Source organism: Cucurbita maxima, unplaced genomic scaffold, assembly GCF_002738345.1.
Source record: "Cucurbita maxima cultivar Rimu unplaced genomic scaffold, Cmax_1.0 Cma_Scf00006, whole genome shotgun sequence".
Taxonomy (NCBI): Eukaryota; Viridiplantae; Streptophyta; class Magnoliopsida; order Cucurbitales; family Cucurbitaceae; genus Cucurbita; species Cucurbita maxima.
Genome location: NW_019272022.1, coordinates 3,467,019 through 3,481,512, shown reverse-complemented (window position 1 = coordinate 3,481,512; position 14,494 = coordinate 3,467,019). Strand labels below are relative to the sequence as shown.

Sequence of the window (14,494 nt, the reverse complement as noted above, 5' to 3'; positions counted from 1 at the left end):
TTTTTTTTTTTTTTTTTTTTTTGTCGGGCTAACTTGAAAATAGGTTACAATCCATCTTTGCTTTTTAAATTATTCCAAAAATAAAAAATAATTGACCTTTGTAACATAATTTAGTAGTGCACAATTCGAAAACTAGGATTTTTTAAAAATAATAATTAAAAAAATAACCCGACCATTCAATCAAACGTGAGGATTGGATTGAATAAAAACTCTAATTACTCGGGCCACAACCTGAACCAATTTAAAATTTTAAGTTGGTCTAAAAGATTTTTATCTTAATAATTTATTATAAAATTAGTATAAATTAATTATTTTAATTTTGTTGGCTGGTTATTTAAATAAATGATTTAACGTTATGCATTTTGGTCCAATTGGTACAACTGGGCCTTTGGTCTATGGGTTTTGTACTAAAAATGTAAAATTCAGGCCCAAATAGGTTGTAAATGGGCCGAAGGCCCATGGGTTAGAGGACTGGAAAAGCAAGGCCGAGAAATCGCCAAGGGCAGAGATTACCGAACTCGAGGGTCGTCGGACGAGAAAGCGGGGAATTTGCAGCGGCGACGACGGAGAATGGACGGCGAAGAAGGAGGTATCCGGCTAAGCAAGAGGTTCTCCGACAAATCTGGATCCGGTGAAGTTGATTACAAAACCAAGGCTGGCACCGCTTGGAGCCATTCCTATCTCAACCAGAAGCCCTGGCATCCTCTCTCGTACCCTAATCAACGCCGGAAATGGATCGCCGAGCAGACTCACTCTCAGCGAGAAAAGCGCGCCGAGGAAGTTGCTCGCGAGGTCAATTATACGCTTCATTTCTGTTGTTTCGCACTCGCTAGATCTTTCTTATCAATGTTTTTTTTTTTTTTCCTGTTTGCAGTATGCTCAAGAGCAGGAGTTCTTTCGCCAGACTGCTCTTGTCTCCAAGAAAGAGAAGGAAAAGGTCTTACCTAGTTTTTTTTGGCTTTCTGATGTTTACACCTTGAGTTGAAGCAAAGTTCTTATTTAGCACTTTTGTGAAGCTTTCTAGATTAACGATACATAGTTAACTTGGATTTTTAGTGATTGGTTGATGTTTGTATCTTATCTCGTCATCATCTTTTCATTGAGTTCTGTTTCATTCTTTTTATTTCTGGTTGCTTATGTTGCAAATTGGAGAAGGTTTTCTATGGCTATTGGCTAGGATTTCGTGAGAGTGGCTCTCTCATCTTGTAAATTTTCTATGTCTTATGATTTCTGAAAAAAAATCCTGCTGCTGACAGTCGCCATGCCAAACTCAATCTCAATGATGATGACGTAGCTGAAATTGTTTCTCCAACGTTACTCTTCCATCCGGACGAAAGATCCTGTAGTTTCTTTACGAGAATAGATAGTGGACTGTAGTTTTCCTTCCATTTGCTATTTAACGAGTTGCTATTAATTGTTTTTCTGCTTATTGTTTATGGAGAATTTTGGTCATTGTTGCTGAAATCTGTGTTTGGTGGTTAGTTGGAGATGATGAAAGCGGTTAGTTTTATGTATGTACGACCACCTGGTTACAATGCTGAAAGTGCGAAAGCTGCAGAGATCGCTGATGATAGGAAGAATCAAGAGGGTGATAGCTCCTCTCAGAATCTGCCCAAGGATGGCTCTGTGAATGAAAGGTACTTCATCTTTATCTTGCGCAATTATGTTCTTATTCTGCAAATGGAAATGGAAAGGAATGTTCAATGATGAGGATGATTTGAAGTTTTTTCCCCTTGAAAGGCAGTAAAATTTCTCTTCTTCTTGTAGGCCACCAGAATCGTCAGGCACAGTCAATAGGGACCATGGCGACAAGAAGAAACCAAGGCCAAAAGATGTTTTCGGGCGTGCTTTGCCCACCGAAGAAGAATTTGAAGTCTTAAAAAATGCCCCTCGGTAAGTTGCTAGCATGCTGAGATTGAATGAATATGAGTACCACTTTGATTTTGCATGTTGCAAACTCTAGTAGCAGTTAGCATATAGGGAATAAGTGACTATGGCTCATTAATTTTGCTTAAGGTGGAGAAAATGCTATTAATTGTTTATCTATCACCCTTTGACTTAATAGACTTCGAGAACATCCATAGTTAAAAATTCAGTCGATTTTATACACCACCGATTTCTTGACGTTATTATTACATGGATTGTTTGTCCCTCTGGATCGATGTCTGCTTGTTCTTTAGTCCACTTATACTTAAAAACATATTGGAGGGTCCTCATTCATGAAGAATCTGATAAAGCATAACATATGCAAAGAGTTTAAAAGGTAGTATACAAAATGAGCTGTCAAATAGCGAATAAACAATCTCGTACTTGTACGGTATTATTTGGATAATTTCACAGTTAATTTTGGGTTATGTAATCTAAATGTTATTCATATTTTGTTTGAGATTTATTGTTTCTTTCCGTCTGTTTCCAGGATGGACACAGGTGTTTTTGCGAGAGTAAAACCATTTGGGGTAGAAGTACGCAATGTGAAATGTGTTAGATGTGGGATCTATGGCCATCAAAGTGGCGACCGTGAATGTCCGTTGAAGGATGCTATAATGCCAAATGAAGAAAATCGATTGAAAAGAGATGACCCTTTATCTACAATACTTGCCCATGCAGAGAGCAGTGAGGCTAGTATTTTGATTTATTCTTCGTTTCAAACTTACATTGGATTATTACCTTTTAACAACCTAAGTCCACCGTTAGCAAATATTGTTCTCTTTGGACTTTCCCTTTTGGGCTCTCCTTCAAAGTTTTTTTAAACGCGTCTGCTAAGGAGAAGTTTCCACACCCTTATAAAGAATGCTTTGTTCTCCTCCCCAACTAAACAACTTAAGCTCACCGCTAGCAGATATTGTCCTCTTTGGGCTTTTCCTCAAGATTTTTAAAACGCATCTGCTAGGGAGAGGCTTCTACACCTTTATAAAAAATGTTTTGTTCTCCTCCCCAACCGATGTGCGATTTCACATACCTAGTCTGATATTCTTGCATTAGTGTGTATACTGTTTTCAATATGCTGACATTAATGTGCGTCATTCTTTACTTGGTGACTTAGCTCTTGCTCTACCATTGATCGGTAACCCGAGTCTAGCATGTTAAATATTTGTTCTCATGTGTTTCCTTTTCCATGTTATCTACAGCCTCTGAAGTGGGAGTTGAAGCAGAAACCAGGAATCAGTCCTCCCCGTGGAGGTTTTAATCCCGACGACCCGAACCAGCAAATAGTTGCCGAGGACATATTTGATGAGTACGGAGGTCGATGCATTTTCCACCATGACAATCTTCCGATTCTGATTTCTCTCTTTTAGCTGGTAACTGATTATTTCCCATCTATAATCTGTAGGCTTTCTCAGCAGTGGCGGTATTGTCCCGGAATTGCTGTCCAATTTTACAAGCAAACCCAAGAAAAAGAAGTCTTCGAAAGAAAGTTCACGGAAAAAGCTCCAATCATCATCTAGTAGGAAAGCAAAGAATCAAGAAGACGATGAGAGAATATCAAAGAATAAAAGTAAATCTAAAAGAAAGAAACAAATCTGTAGTGAATCAAGTCCAGAAACCTCAGAGTCAGATAGGCGAAGTAGAAGGAACAAGCACAAGACTTCCTATTCTTCTGATGATTTCGACTCGGAAACGCATCTTAGGACTAAAAGGCATAGAAGGAAGCATTTAAATACTTCTGATGTTTCCAACTTTGAGCGGCCTCATATTACTGATCGATATTGCCCCGAACGAAGCCCTTCTGATATTTCAGACTCTAGTAGGCAGGATGAACGGAGGAAAGGCAAGGGTTCTGAATCAGAACACAGATCAGGCAGAAAAAACCAATCATACTCTTCTGAAGAGTCCGAATTCAAGACGCATCGACGAAGTGATAAAAGCAGATCCAAACACTCCTCGTCGAAAGATCATCGCCCAGATAGTCATCATTCAAGTAGCAAGATGAGACGTAGGAGGTCTTATTCGTCTGATGATTCAGAAACGAACAGGCGTTGTAGAAGTAAAGGCCAAAAGCACAATTACTCATCAGATAATTCTGATCAAGAGAAACATGCTAGAGATAAGAAGAGAAGACTTTAGTGTATCTTGTCATCAAAATTTGACGTTAAAACGATCGTTGGAGCATAGTATTTCGAAGTAAAACGACGCTGACAATAGCTGGTAATGCCTGATATCTATCCCTTAAGATAAGATGTTCTATTTGATCATTACACTTTGGAGTATGATTATGAAAAGAAAAAAAAACGTACCATTGGTGTTCTGAGCCTCCTAATCGAAAATTATACACAAGTAATTATTTGATTGAGATATGATAAATTTGAGTTACTTTAAATGTCAAATTGATTCATTGATTGAGGAACACCACATTGCAGCATCTCTTAACCTTCTTTAAGACTTCATTTTTCTCTTTTCTAATTTCTTGTTTAGATTTCATATATCATTATTATCTATTATTATCTATTATTCTTCCATTTTCGTGTGGAGAATTAGTGTATTGCCAATGACGTTTTTATTTGAATATCTTAGGACGTGCTCTATTAAATGTTTTAAGATGTGTATTCGGTAACAGATGTTAAAAAAATGTTTTACAACATGTCTGGTAGACAAGTTTTATGTATGGTAGAAAACCGATTAGGCTTGGTTGATTTTGTCAGAAAAGAAATTAGATTTTGAGGATTCATTGATTAGTAAACTTCCAGTGTTAGTAAGGTCGGGACTGTGGTCGTCCATAACAAATAAATGCACACACTCTTTTAGCCCTGTGCATAATTCAAGCAAAGGCCCCCAAGCCCGAGAGGATCTTAGACGGGCACCCAATCAAGGCCGTCACCCTCGCCCATCTTTAATTCTTATATATATACATATATACACGCACACTTTCAGATGCCTGGTTTAAAATTGTTTCCAATGGGTCCATTTTCATCAGATTACGAACTACATGACTCTCCTAAGATACCGAAGAATTTATGCATACTTTGTTCAATCAACAGAGGGCAGCATGGAATTTACAGTACAGAGAGAGAGAGAGAGCCTCCGAATGTAAGAAAGTTGATGATGTATATTATGTATTATATGTTACCTAATTAACAAACTTCTACTCCACAATGAAATTAACTAATATAAACCATACTGTCAAAGAGGCAGTTTTCTCTCCAAAAATTGGAACCCGCAGGAGTTTCTTTCTTTCAATCAATCAAACAAAGGCTCCAACCACCTAAACCCAACAAACTCATTCCAGTTCTGAATATCAGCAAAACCTCAATGTAGCTTCTAGCTCTGCCTCATCAGCACAGTTGTATCCCAGCAAGTAAGCTCGAGCTGCAACAAATTAATATCTCTTGTATAATATATGCATTTCTCATTTCGAAACGATAACAATAAGAGAAAAAAGATTAGATTGTTATCATTTACCAAAACGGCCCGAACCCATGAATGGTTCTGCCTCCGCCTCATCGGTTACACCGGCTAGTTGCTGTTCCTGAAAGTTTGTGATATACATTCCACATGAGGTGTAGAACAGAAATGAACACACAGAAGAAACCTTCCATGAGATGAAGGCATACAAATGACGTTCAAATAATTCACAATGTGAACGGATCAGATACTAAGCATTATGAACAAGAATTTAAAAAGACATGGGTGTTATATCTCAAAGAGAACAACGAATAGCACAAAACAGCGAGGGATTGAGAGAGATTAATGAAGTTGGATGGAGTTGATCGAAGGATCCAAGTTATATAATAAATCATAGGCCGAAAATTTATGATATTGGATGATTAGAAGTCATTGGAAGAAGAGAAAAAATGCAGGGAGAAGCATTGACCACACCAGACCAAGGTCAGTAATTTGGCACCAAAAATGATAAGACTATACACTGATTGCGCAATTCAAACAATCCAAAACTGTTCAACATCCATTTTCGGGCTCAGAAAGATGCAAGCAGACAGACAAAGTCATAAAAAGAATATACAAAAGCTCGACGAACAAAAGCCTCTGGAAAATTAAGAATAGAAAGGGGAAAATGGACTAAACTAGACATACATGTATCATAATAATAATTTAAACGTAGTGATTAAACAAGGTATTGGAATAATACATTGAAATTCTTGCAATGTTATTTTCTCCATCATTTCATGTCTAAATGCTTGACCTTGTGGATCACTCCAACACCTACATGTGAGGAGTGCTGAGAATATATGATTAAAGTACTTCTAGTCCAAACAACATAAGCATTGGGAATCAAAACATGAAGTCATAATTTCAGATCTACTTTTAAATCAACCGAATACTCGAACCTAAATGTGAAGAGAAGTGCCAAAAATTTGTTAAACAATTAAATTATGTTGACCTCATAGCTTAATCCTGCTGATAATTTAACATAAAGGAACTTAAATTAGTAGTGGAATCAACTGAGAACTTCAAAACAGACAAAAAGCTACGAAAGCTGGCTACTGAAGTTAGTAGAAGAGGTCATAAATTAGTCAGAGGCCTTCAACTGACACGGAGTAGAAAAGCTACGAAATCTCTACCATTTACTTTACACAAGTGATAAAAAATATCCCATTTATAGTCTCGCTAGGTTTTCAGTAGTGAGCCCTCTGATAGGAAGTTAGATAGCAGAAGAAAGATCAGACTCATCAAGGTCGGTAACATTCGAAAGAGGCTTGTACTCACCGAATCCGGTTCCATAGAATCTGGCAAAAGCAGATTATCAAAGCAGTGTCCAGATATTCTGCAGACAAGTTGTTCATCATCGGGATCCATAATGACTTCTCTGCACGTGTCATCGCATACTAGGAAGAAAACATGCGACTCATCAATTACATGGGTACTAAAGCCACTGGATAATCCAAAACAAAATTTCAATATAAAAGAGAAAGGAATACCAAAAAGGAGTATCCTACCATGAACAAGTCCAGTCTTTTCACATACAAATGCATCTCCAATTTGGTAATATGTACAAGTTTCTCCAGAGCAAGTGTGATCTATGACTATCTTGTCAGCCAAGCCCTTGCTGCTTTTCCATGAAGATACTTGATCAGCCACAGTCCTGTCAAGAATTATTTGGTCATCCTGCACCTGCAAATGCCCAATTGTTTTGTTTTTTTTGTTACCAGAAAAATAGAATTAGTTGCCAAGCAAAATATCCGCCTACAGGCGTTCTTCTATTCTAGGTCTTAACGCTCTACGTAGACACCTGAGAGACCTCCACAAGGAAGACTCCTAAAAAAAGTAAAAAGCTATTCTTACTAAGGAGGGAGGGAGGGAGGGAGATAGCCTTGGATAAACCCAAAAAACAAATCTATAAAAGAAACTATGTGTTGAGTTTCAAGCAACCGTGCATGAATATTTATTCAACCCTTTCTTAAAACATAAGGATAAAGAAACAGAAACAATACGGGTGATTCTTTAACAGCGATACGAGCTTGTGAGAAAATCAGATACCTGAGAAGGAAGAGGTGCTTGACTTCTTTTTGCTGCTTGCATTTGGATATAGTACTCTTTAAACTCAGAAGAGCAATCTCGAACCAGTTGAGTCATATCTTCTCCGTCACGCTGGGATGAAAGAAAAGATGGGTGATTAGTACATTACCAAGAGGGGAATAAAATCAGCTAACAAGATGAATATACTGCTGCGAGCAGGAGCCTTCCAAAGTACTCCAAGATCTCAGAGTGTTAAGAGATTCAGTATACAAATTTCTTTCTTAGGAGTGATTTCAAATCATACTGGCTTTTGTTCCTCATTAGATTTCATACAATTTTGAGCAAACCACTTCCTAACCATCTTTTAATAAATAAACTTTTTTTTATTTTCTTTTCGTTTCGACTAACATCCAAACAAAAAGAATGTAAGTGCATTCATTTCAAATCTTTTCTCTTCCAAACAATATAAGAATTTATAATCGTTTCTTTTCTTTCAAGTGGCAGATTTAGGGTAAGAGAAGAACCTGAATGTAAAGTTTTTTCCAAGGACATTGGCGCAACTTCTTGGTCGCGGGCATCAGACCCCATCGTAGACAATATCTGCAAACGAGTTGCAGGTGAAAGTGTTAGTAGATATTTAGAGATATTACAATATGTTCCCTATGGTAACTGGGTTCGAACATATTCTAGGGTTCAAGATGAGACTTTACAGAGGAAAACCAATTAACGTTGCGCCATAGAGTAGCATGCAGATCAAACACAGATAGATAGGATAAATAAGATGGCATTACTTACAATCTTCGCCATAATGATTCATCAGACGCCACAGAATTTAAAAAACGACAAACCAGTGAACAAGAAACCAGATCCTGCACCAAATGATGAAATGAAAACAAAAATGGAGATGGAAAATGAAAAAAAAAAAAAAAAAAACTCTTCACAATACCTCTGATGAGAGAAACTTGAGGATATGGCGGAAGAGCTCCAGAGGAACTTTACTGAAAATTCCAGTCTCAATCCTCCCGGGAACGACGCCCTTGGATTGAGATTGAGAGAACGAAGTAGTGACCGAAGCTACCTCTCTTTGTTCGTTAGGGTTAATTTGTTCGATTCGAGCTCTCTTAGGTTTTGGTTCCTCCTCCCTGTTCCCCTCTTCCTACAAAAATCCACACTCAGATTCATCATCGTCCGACGTAATTGACCCTAAATCGGCATCAACATGATAAAATTTGGAGAAACCAACGAACATGTATAAACTATACGCCCTAATTCCGGTCAAACTCGACAAACAACATCGACAATGAGAACGGAAAGCGATACAAACCTTATCGGAGACCTCCGAGAGGACCTCTGATTCGATGAATTGAGCTAAGAACTCGTCTTCTTCATCTGGAATGGACATTTCACATCAAGCAGCGGGATTTCCAAACTCCTGCAACGATCGGATCGTGAACACTGAACAGACCACTAAATAACCTGCGTCGTCCGGTGACCGGAGCTGGCAGCCGGCAGTTCCGGCCTTTAGAACGACAACCGACCCCCAATAACCCACCCGAAATCACGGGAACCACACCAGGTGAGGATTCTCCACAACTGCACAACGCGAGCATCCTGCGGCCAGACTCTCCAAATTGGGCCGACAGCCCAAAGTTTTTGGTTGGGTTCAATGGGCCGTATCTTGATAAGGCCCAGCCTGCTATAAACGGTCAAATAATTTCAGACGGCCTTTTCCCCTTAAATATATTTTCAATAGAAAATAATAATAATAATAATAATTTAATTTTGTTTTTTTTCATTAATTTATTTTAATTCCTAAAAAGTTAATTTAAACATTGTAATTAGCCTTTTATTAAATTAAATAACAAAAAACTTAATATAATATTACTATATTTTATTTATTACATTAAGCCACATTAATTAGGTTTCCTAATTAAACTTAGAATGGCAAAAAGTAAATAATTACAATGTTAATTTAATCAAATTCTTTTAAAAAAACAATTTACAAAATGTGGAGGAAAAAATAATTAATTAATAATATATGTTTTACTCCGTTATTTTGTCTGACATAATTTTCTACTACCTCATGTCATCAAATTTGGTGAGCTTTCGTCTCTATCCAGATATATTTTTTTAAGTCGAGGACGAAACGTTAAACTCATGACTCGAGTCATACGCAGTCTTAAATTTATGTCAAATTCTGAAATTTAAGATTATGTCTCGAGATCTTATCCATTTTGGAATTCATGTCATAACTCTAAATTTTAAGGTTATAGCTCGAGATCTCGTATACATTCAGAATTAATGTCAAACCCAAAAATTTGAGGTTATGGCTCGGGATCTTACCCATTTTGGAATTCATATCAAAATCCCAAATTTTAAAGTTATAGCTCGAGATCTCGTACACATTCTCAAATTTATGTCAAATCCAAAAATTTGAGGTTATATTTTCGGAACTTAGCCATTTTGGAACTCATGTCAGAACTCCAAATTTAAGGTTATAGTTCGAGATCCCGTACACATTATGTAATTCATGTCAAACCCAAAAATTTGAGGTTATGGCTCGGGATCTTACCCATTTTGGAACTCATGTCAAAACTCCAAATTTTGAGGTTATAGTTCGAGATCTCGTGCACATTCTGGAATTCATGTCACACTCCAAAATTTGCGGTTATGGTTCGAAATCTTACTAATTTTGGAACTCACATTAGAACTCAAAATTTTAAAGTTATAACTCGAGATTCATTTTGGAATTCATGTCCAACTCCAAAATTTGAGGTTATGGCTCAGGATCTTACCCATTTTGGAACTCATGTTAGAACCCCAAATTTTAAGTTTATAGCTCGAGATCCCGTAGGCATTTTGGAATTCACGTCAAACTCCAAAATTTGAGATTATGGCTCGGGATCTTACCCATTTTGGAACTCATGTCATAACTCCAAATTTGAAGGTTATAACTCGAGATCTCGTACACATTCTAGAATTCATGTCAAACTCCAAAATTTGAGATTATGACTCGAGCTTTACCCATTTTGGAATTCATGTCAGAACTCTAAATTTTAATGTCATAGCTCGAGATCCTACTTGTTTTGTTCAAGACGGGTTTTCCTATGCTTAACTTGCTAAGTTAAAAAAATGGTGGCGGCTGGTCGAGAGATTATAAGAACCCTTTCACTTTCTTCCTTTCTCTGGGTTCGTAAAGGGAACGGATCAGCGGTCTAGTACCGAGTTCCAAATGCAAGCTGTCCCTAATAAACAAGAATTTGTCTCCGAGAGATGAACAGAGGGAGTTGACTTTCACAAGATTGGCCACAAAAATGGTTCACTGATCGCAATACACAGACCTCATTAGATCACCTAAACTCCAATTTTCTTCGCTCTTCGTTCTCGCTTCTGAGAGATGCAGGTTTTAGAGGACGAATTGACTGCGATGGCGATGATTTAGACGAAATTTGGGCTAATTTGTTGTTGAGATTTGAAGAGTTTCACAGAATCGACGATTTGAAGGCTCTGCGAACATGGTTTCGGGAAATGGGTGTCCCGAGGGAGTCAATACGAGGCCTCTGTTCTTGGTGATCTATACGACGGTCACTGTTGGCATTGTGTTCTCGTCGTTGTATGTGTTTTCGGCTGTTTATTCGTCTTCTAACTCTGTTTCTGATTCCAGCTCCTCCTGGTTTTCGTCTCCTTCTTCTGAATTGACCAGTACGTTTTCTGTTTCTCTCTTTGAGTTTATTGCTCTCGGTTATTGAGATGAATGGTTGAATGATTGTTGGTATATAGAACTTTAGCCAATTTACTTGCTCTATCGCACTGCATTTGGATGTTGGATTAGTTTACTTGATGCACTGTAAGCTAAACTGGATTTGCGCTTGGTTGAGACCAAATCCTCTATGAGTGATGGTTTTGGTCAATTTTTATTTGTGAAAAATGGCGCTGTTGAAAACTCTCTTTGAGTTCCAATCCACTTGTAAAATTTTGGTTCTCGGCTATTGTGTGGAACGTTTGGTTTTTGTTTCATTCTTAAACAGACCCTTCAATGCATTGTTTGTTCCTCATTGAATTGTGGCAATGGCTAATTAGTTCTAACCAAGTTTGGCTAATTAGTTCCCTAATATATATCCCCTGTTGGTTGTTCATATCCAAGAAGAAAACATTTTATTGGGTCGTGAAGCAAGTTCTTTTCTTTTCTCCGTGCAACCGGTGTTCTTTTTTTGATCTAAATTATCACTGTCTCCGTTCATTTATGACTTACCTCTCTCGCTAGATTCTGGTTCAACTCTAATCAAGGATCAAGAGCCATATGTAACACAACCGAGTACAGCGACACCTCCAGATTTCCACAGAACAGATGTTCACAACAAGGGGGAAAAACCAATTTGGGAATCTCCAGTCACCAAAACTATGCCTCCTCCCGAGACTTTTCTTCTAAGCAAGGAACTAGTTCAGCAAAGGGCAAAAGATAACATAATAATAGTGACATTTGGTAACTATGCATTTATGGACTTCATCCTTAGTTGGGTTAAGCATCTGACAGATCTTAATCTTTCTAATCTTCTTGTTGGTAAGCTACTGAATCCTTCCTAATATCATTTGGGTGGCAGCGTTAGTGAATTGATCGTTTTTCCTTCCTTCGAATAGGAATAAGCATATATATACTGTTCATTACTTTGAAAATATGTTTAGGAAGCTTGGATGATTGTTTCAGGTGCAATGGATACCAAACTGTTGGAAGCTTTGTATTGGAAAGGTATTCCAGTTTTTGACATGGGAAGCCATATGAGCACAGTGGATGTTGGCTGGGGGTCGCCTACATTTCATAAGATGGGACGAGAAAAAGTGATTCTTATCAACTCAATTCTCCCTTATGGTTTTGAGTTATTGATGTGTGATACAGACATGGTCTGGTTAAAGGTACGTTTCAGAATCGTTATTTGGTTGTTCCTTCACCGGCAAGCTACTTCTAAATTTTGGTTTTATGTTAATGGCTAACTTGTTTCATTTAGTTTATTCTGGGCTGGGCTTACCTAGAGAGACTTCCTGATCTCAATACTGCAACAAGACATATTCAACATGTCAAAACTCTTTGGATTTGTTTAGCGTGTCGAAGTCGTTCTGTTAGTTTTATTATTTGATAAAAACCGATCTTTTTGACATTGTTTTACTATTCATGGGTAGGTGGGGAGATCTCGGGGCGGGAGGGAGGTTTTCTTTTTGGATTTTCAAGAGTTGAGAAGTCTATAAAATAATATTGAACGAGACACTGATCTTTATAAGGTTTAAGTCCCATTAAAGTCATGAGAAAAATTAACAGAAGTCCCTGTAATCCTCATTATGCATGCAATTTCATGGTTGATTTTCATTTATTAAAATCTTTCATAGATTCATTTCAGATTTCTTTTAATGTTACTATCAGAAAAATCGTCACCTCATAACTCGTTTCATGTAACAGAATCCACTCCCATATCTTGCTCGTTACCCTGAAGCAGATGTCTTAACTTCAAGTGATCAGGTTGTACCAACAGTGGTCGATGACAGTTTGGATATATGGAGCCAAGGTGAAGTATTAAATATTCTCCATTCTTCCAAGATATTGATCTAAAGTCACTACTTGAGTTTTCCCAGCCCAAAATATAAAAGAAAATACTATGTGCAAGCATAGAGTTTACAGCATTAGCTCCCTCTATGAGCTGTAGAAGTAAAGCTGTTTAAAACTGTCTTCTTCTTGTGTGTTTCATGAATGTTCATGAAATCAAGAACACATAAGCACATTTGTAAGTAGGAAATGCAGAGGTTCATTTGGATACTGCTAACGCCTATAATTCTGTAAGTTTCTTTTGCCATGATTGAAATTGCTCCATCTTTGTGTCTTTGAAGAGATTCAAACGCTATGGGGACATTGTTTTGTGCAACTGAAGTTTCAATCTCTAACCAGATGATTTTTCAAAATTTCTTTCAAATTTTGCCTTTTGAAATAACTCTGTACTTTGTGCCGTAGCAATATTAAAGGTAGTAATGCTTTTGAAACAGTCTCTGGTGCCTTGAATATTGGAATTTTTCACTGGCGGCCTTCACAAGCATCAAAAAAATTGGCCAAGGAGTGGAAGGAAATGCTCCTAGCCGATGATAGTATTTGGGATCAAAATGGTTTCAACCAACTTGTTCATAAGAGATACGGACCAGCTGTTGATGAAGACAGTGGACTCGTATATGCTTATGATGGTTATCTCAAGCTAGGAATTTTACCAGCAAGTATTTTCTGTAGTGGACACACCTACTTTGTCCAGGTAGGACCTCCACGCTTTGCCTCAGCATTTTTTTTCTCTTTAGCATCCGTGAGTTTTCGGGTCACAGCATCCTATTAATCAGAATGGCCATGTAAAAGTATCCTCATTAGTCTACTTAATGAACTAAGCATCCAATTACAATGGCAGGCAATGTTTCAACAATTTAGATTGGAGCCATATGCCATTCATACTACATTCCAGTATGGGGGTACTGAAGGAAAGCGCCACAGGCTGCGCGAGGCAATGGTTTTCTATGATCCTCCAGAGTACTTCGATACACCGGGTAAGTTTTGTACAAGATGCATGGATCATTCTTTTTAACTACATGATGCTTAGAGGAAGTGAAGATTTGAACCATCTGATTTCTATCCCTCACCTTTGAATACTCAGTGGTTTCGTGATTAGTCTTGTGTTACCTCTGTACGGGTCATGACAGAACCCGCTTTACGTTATTGTTTATGGGGAAGATTTCAATTTTATTTGTGGCTTCATGATCAAATGATTGGCATGCCCCACTATTGAAGATATTGTGACTGATGCTTGAATGTTTATTCATTCCTTGGGAAATTCTGCAGGAGGTTACCTGTCATTTAAGCCATCAATCCCTAGGAACCTACTACTTGAAGGAGAGCATAACGTTGATACACACTTCATTCTTATTAACTACCAGGTTGTGTTCTAACAATAAACCTAAGTGTTTCTCATATGATGTCCTAAAACGTTGCATTTCTGATTTTCTGATTCCGTTTTTTTTTTTTTTTTTTTTTTTTTTTTTTTTTTTTTTTTTTTTTTTTTTTTTT

General features: G+C 37.5%; 3 protein-coding genes across 3 annotated transcripts in view; 2 read left to right on the top strand and 1 right to left on the bottom strand.

Annotated features, from left to right (window-relative positions):
* The first annotated feature begins 511 nt into the window (after positions 1 to 511).
* Positions 512 to 4,345, top strand: LOC111480262 (uncharacterized zinc finger CCHC domain-containing protein At4g19190). Its single transcript, XM_023125203.1, has 7 exons — positions 512 to 792; positions 875 to 937; positions 1,483 to 1,637; positions 1,768 to 1,893; positions 2,417 to 2,618; positions 3,129 to 3,243; positions 3,332 to 4,345. Exons 1-7 carry the CDS (start codon positions 571 to 573, stop codon positions 4,063 to 4,065), a joined length of 1,617 nt encoding a protein of 538 aa, XP_022980971.1. The 5' UTR covers positions 512 to 570; the 3' UTR covers positions 4,066 to 4,345.
* Positions 4,346 to 4,939: 594 nt separating this feature from the next.
* On the bottom strand, positions 4,940 to 9,005 carry LOC111480297 (F-box protein SKIP31-like). The gene is made up of 9 exons (XM_023125259.1): positions 8,735 to 9,005; positions 8,357 to 8,566; positions 8,206 to 8,279; positions 7,935 to 8,010; positions 7,432 to 7,542; positions 6,891 to 7,065; positions 6,661 to 6,779; positions 5,398 to 5,464; positions 4,940 to 5,304 (listed from the first exon to the last, which is right to left on the bottom strand). Exons 1-9 carry the CDS (start codon positions 8,810 to 8,812, stop codon positions 5,234 to 5,236), a joined length of 981 nt encoding a protein of 326 aa, XP_022981027.1. The 5' UTR covers positions 8,813 to 9,005; the 3' UTR covers positions 4,940 to 5,233.
* A 1,631-nt stretch (positions 9,006 to 10,636) lies between these two features.
* Positions 10,637 to 14,494, top strand: part of LOC111480950 (arabinosyltransferase XEG113-like) — a 6,665-nt gene continuing 2,807 nt past the window's right edge. The window contains exons 1-7 of the mRNA XM_023126189.1: positions 10,637 to 11,112; positions 11,675 to 11,971; positions 12,116 to 12,321; positions 12,860 to 12,965; positions 13,438 to 13,694; positions 13,842 to 13,977; positions 14,270 to 14,364. Coding sequence (XP_022981957.1) covers positions 10,926 to 11,112; positions 11,675 to 11,971; positions 12,116 to 12,321; positions 12,860 to 12,965; positions 13,438 to 13,694; positions 13,842 to 13,977; positions 14,270 to 14,364 — 1,284 coding nt within the window. The 5' untranslated portion in view covers positions 10,637 to 10,925. The remainder of the gene's footprint in view (positions 11,113 to 11,674; positions 11,972 to 12,115; positions 12,322 to 12,859; positions 12,966 to 13,437; positions 13,695 to 13,841; positions 13,978 to 14,269; positions 14,365 to 14,494) is intronic.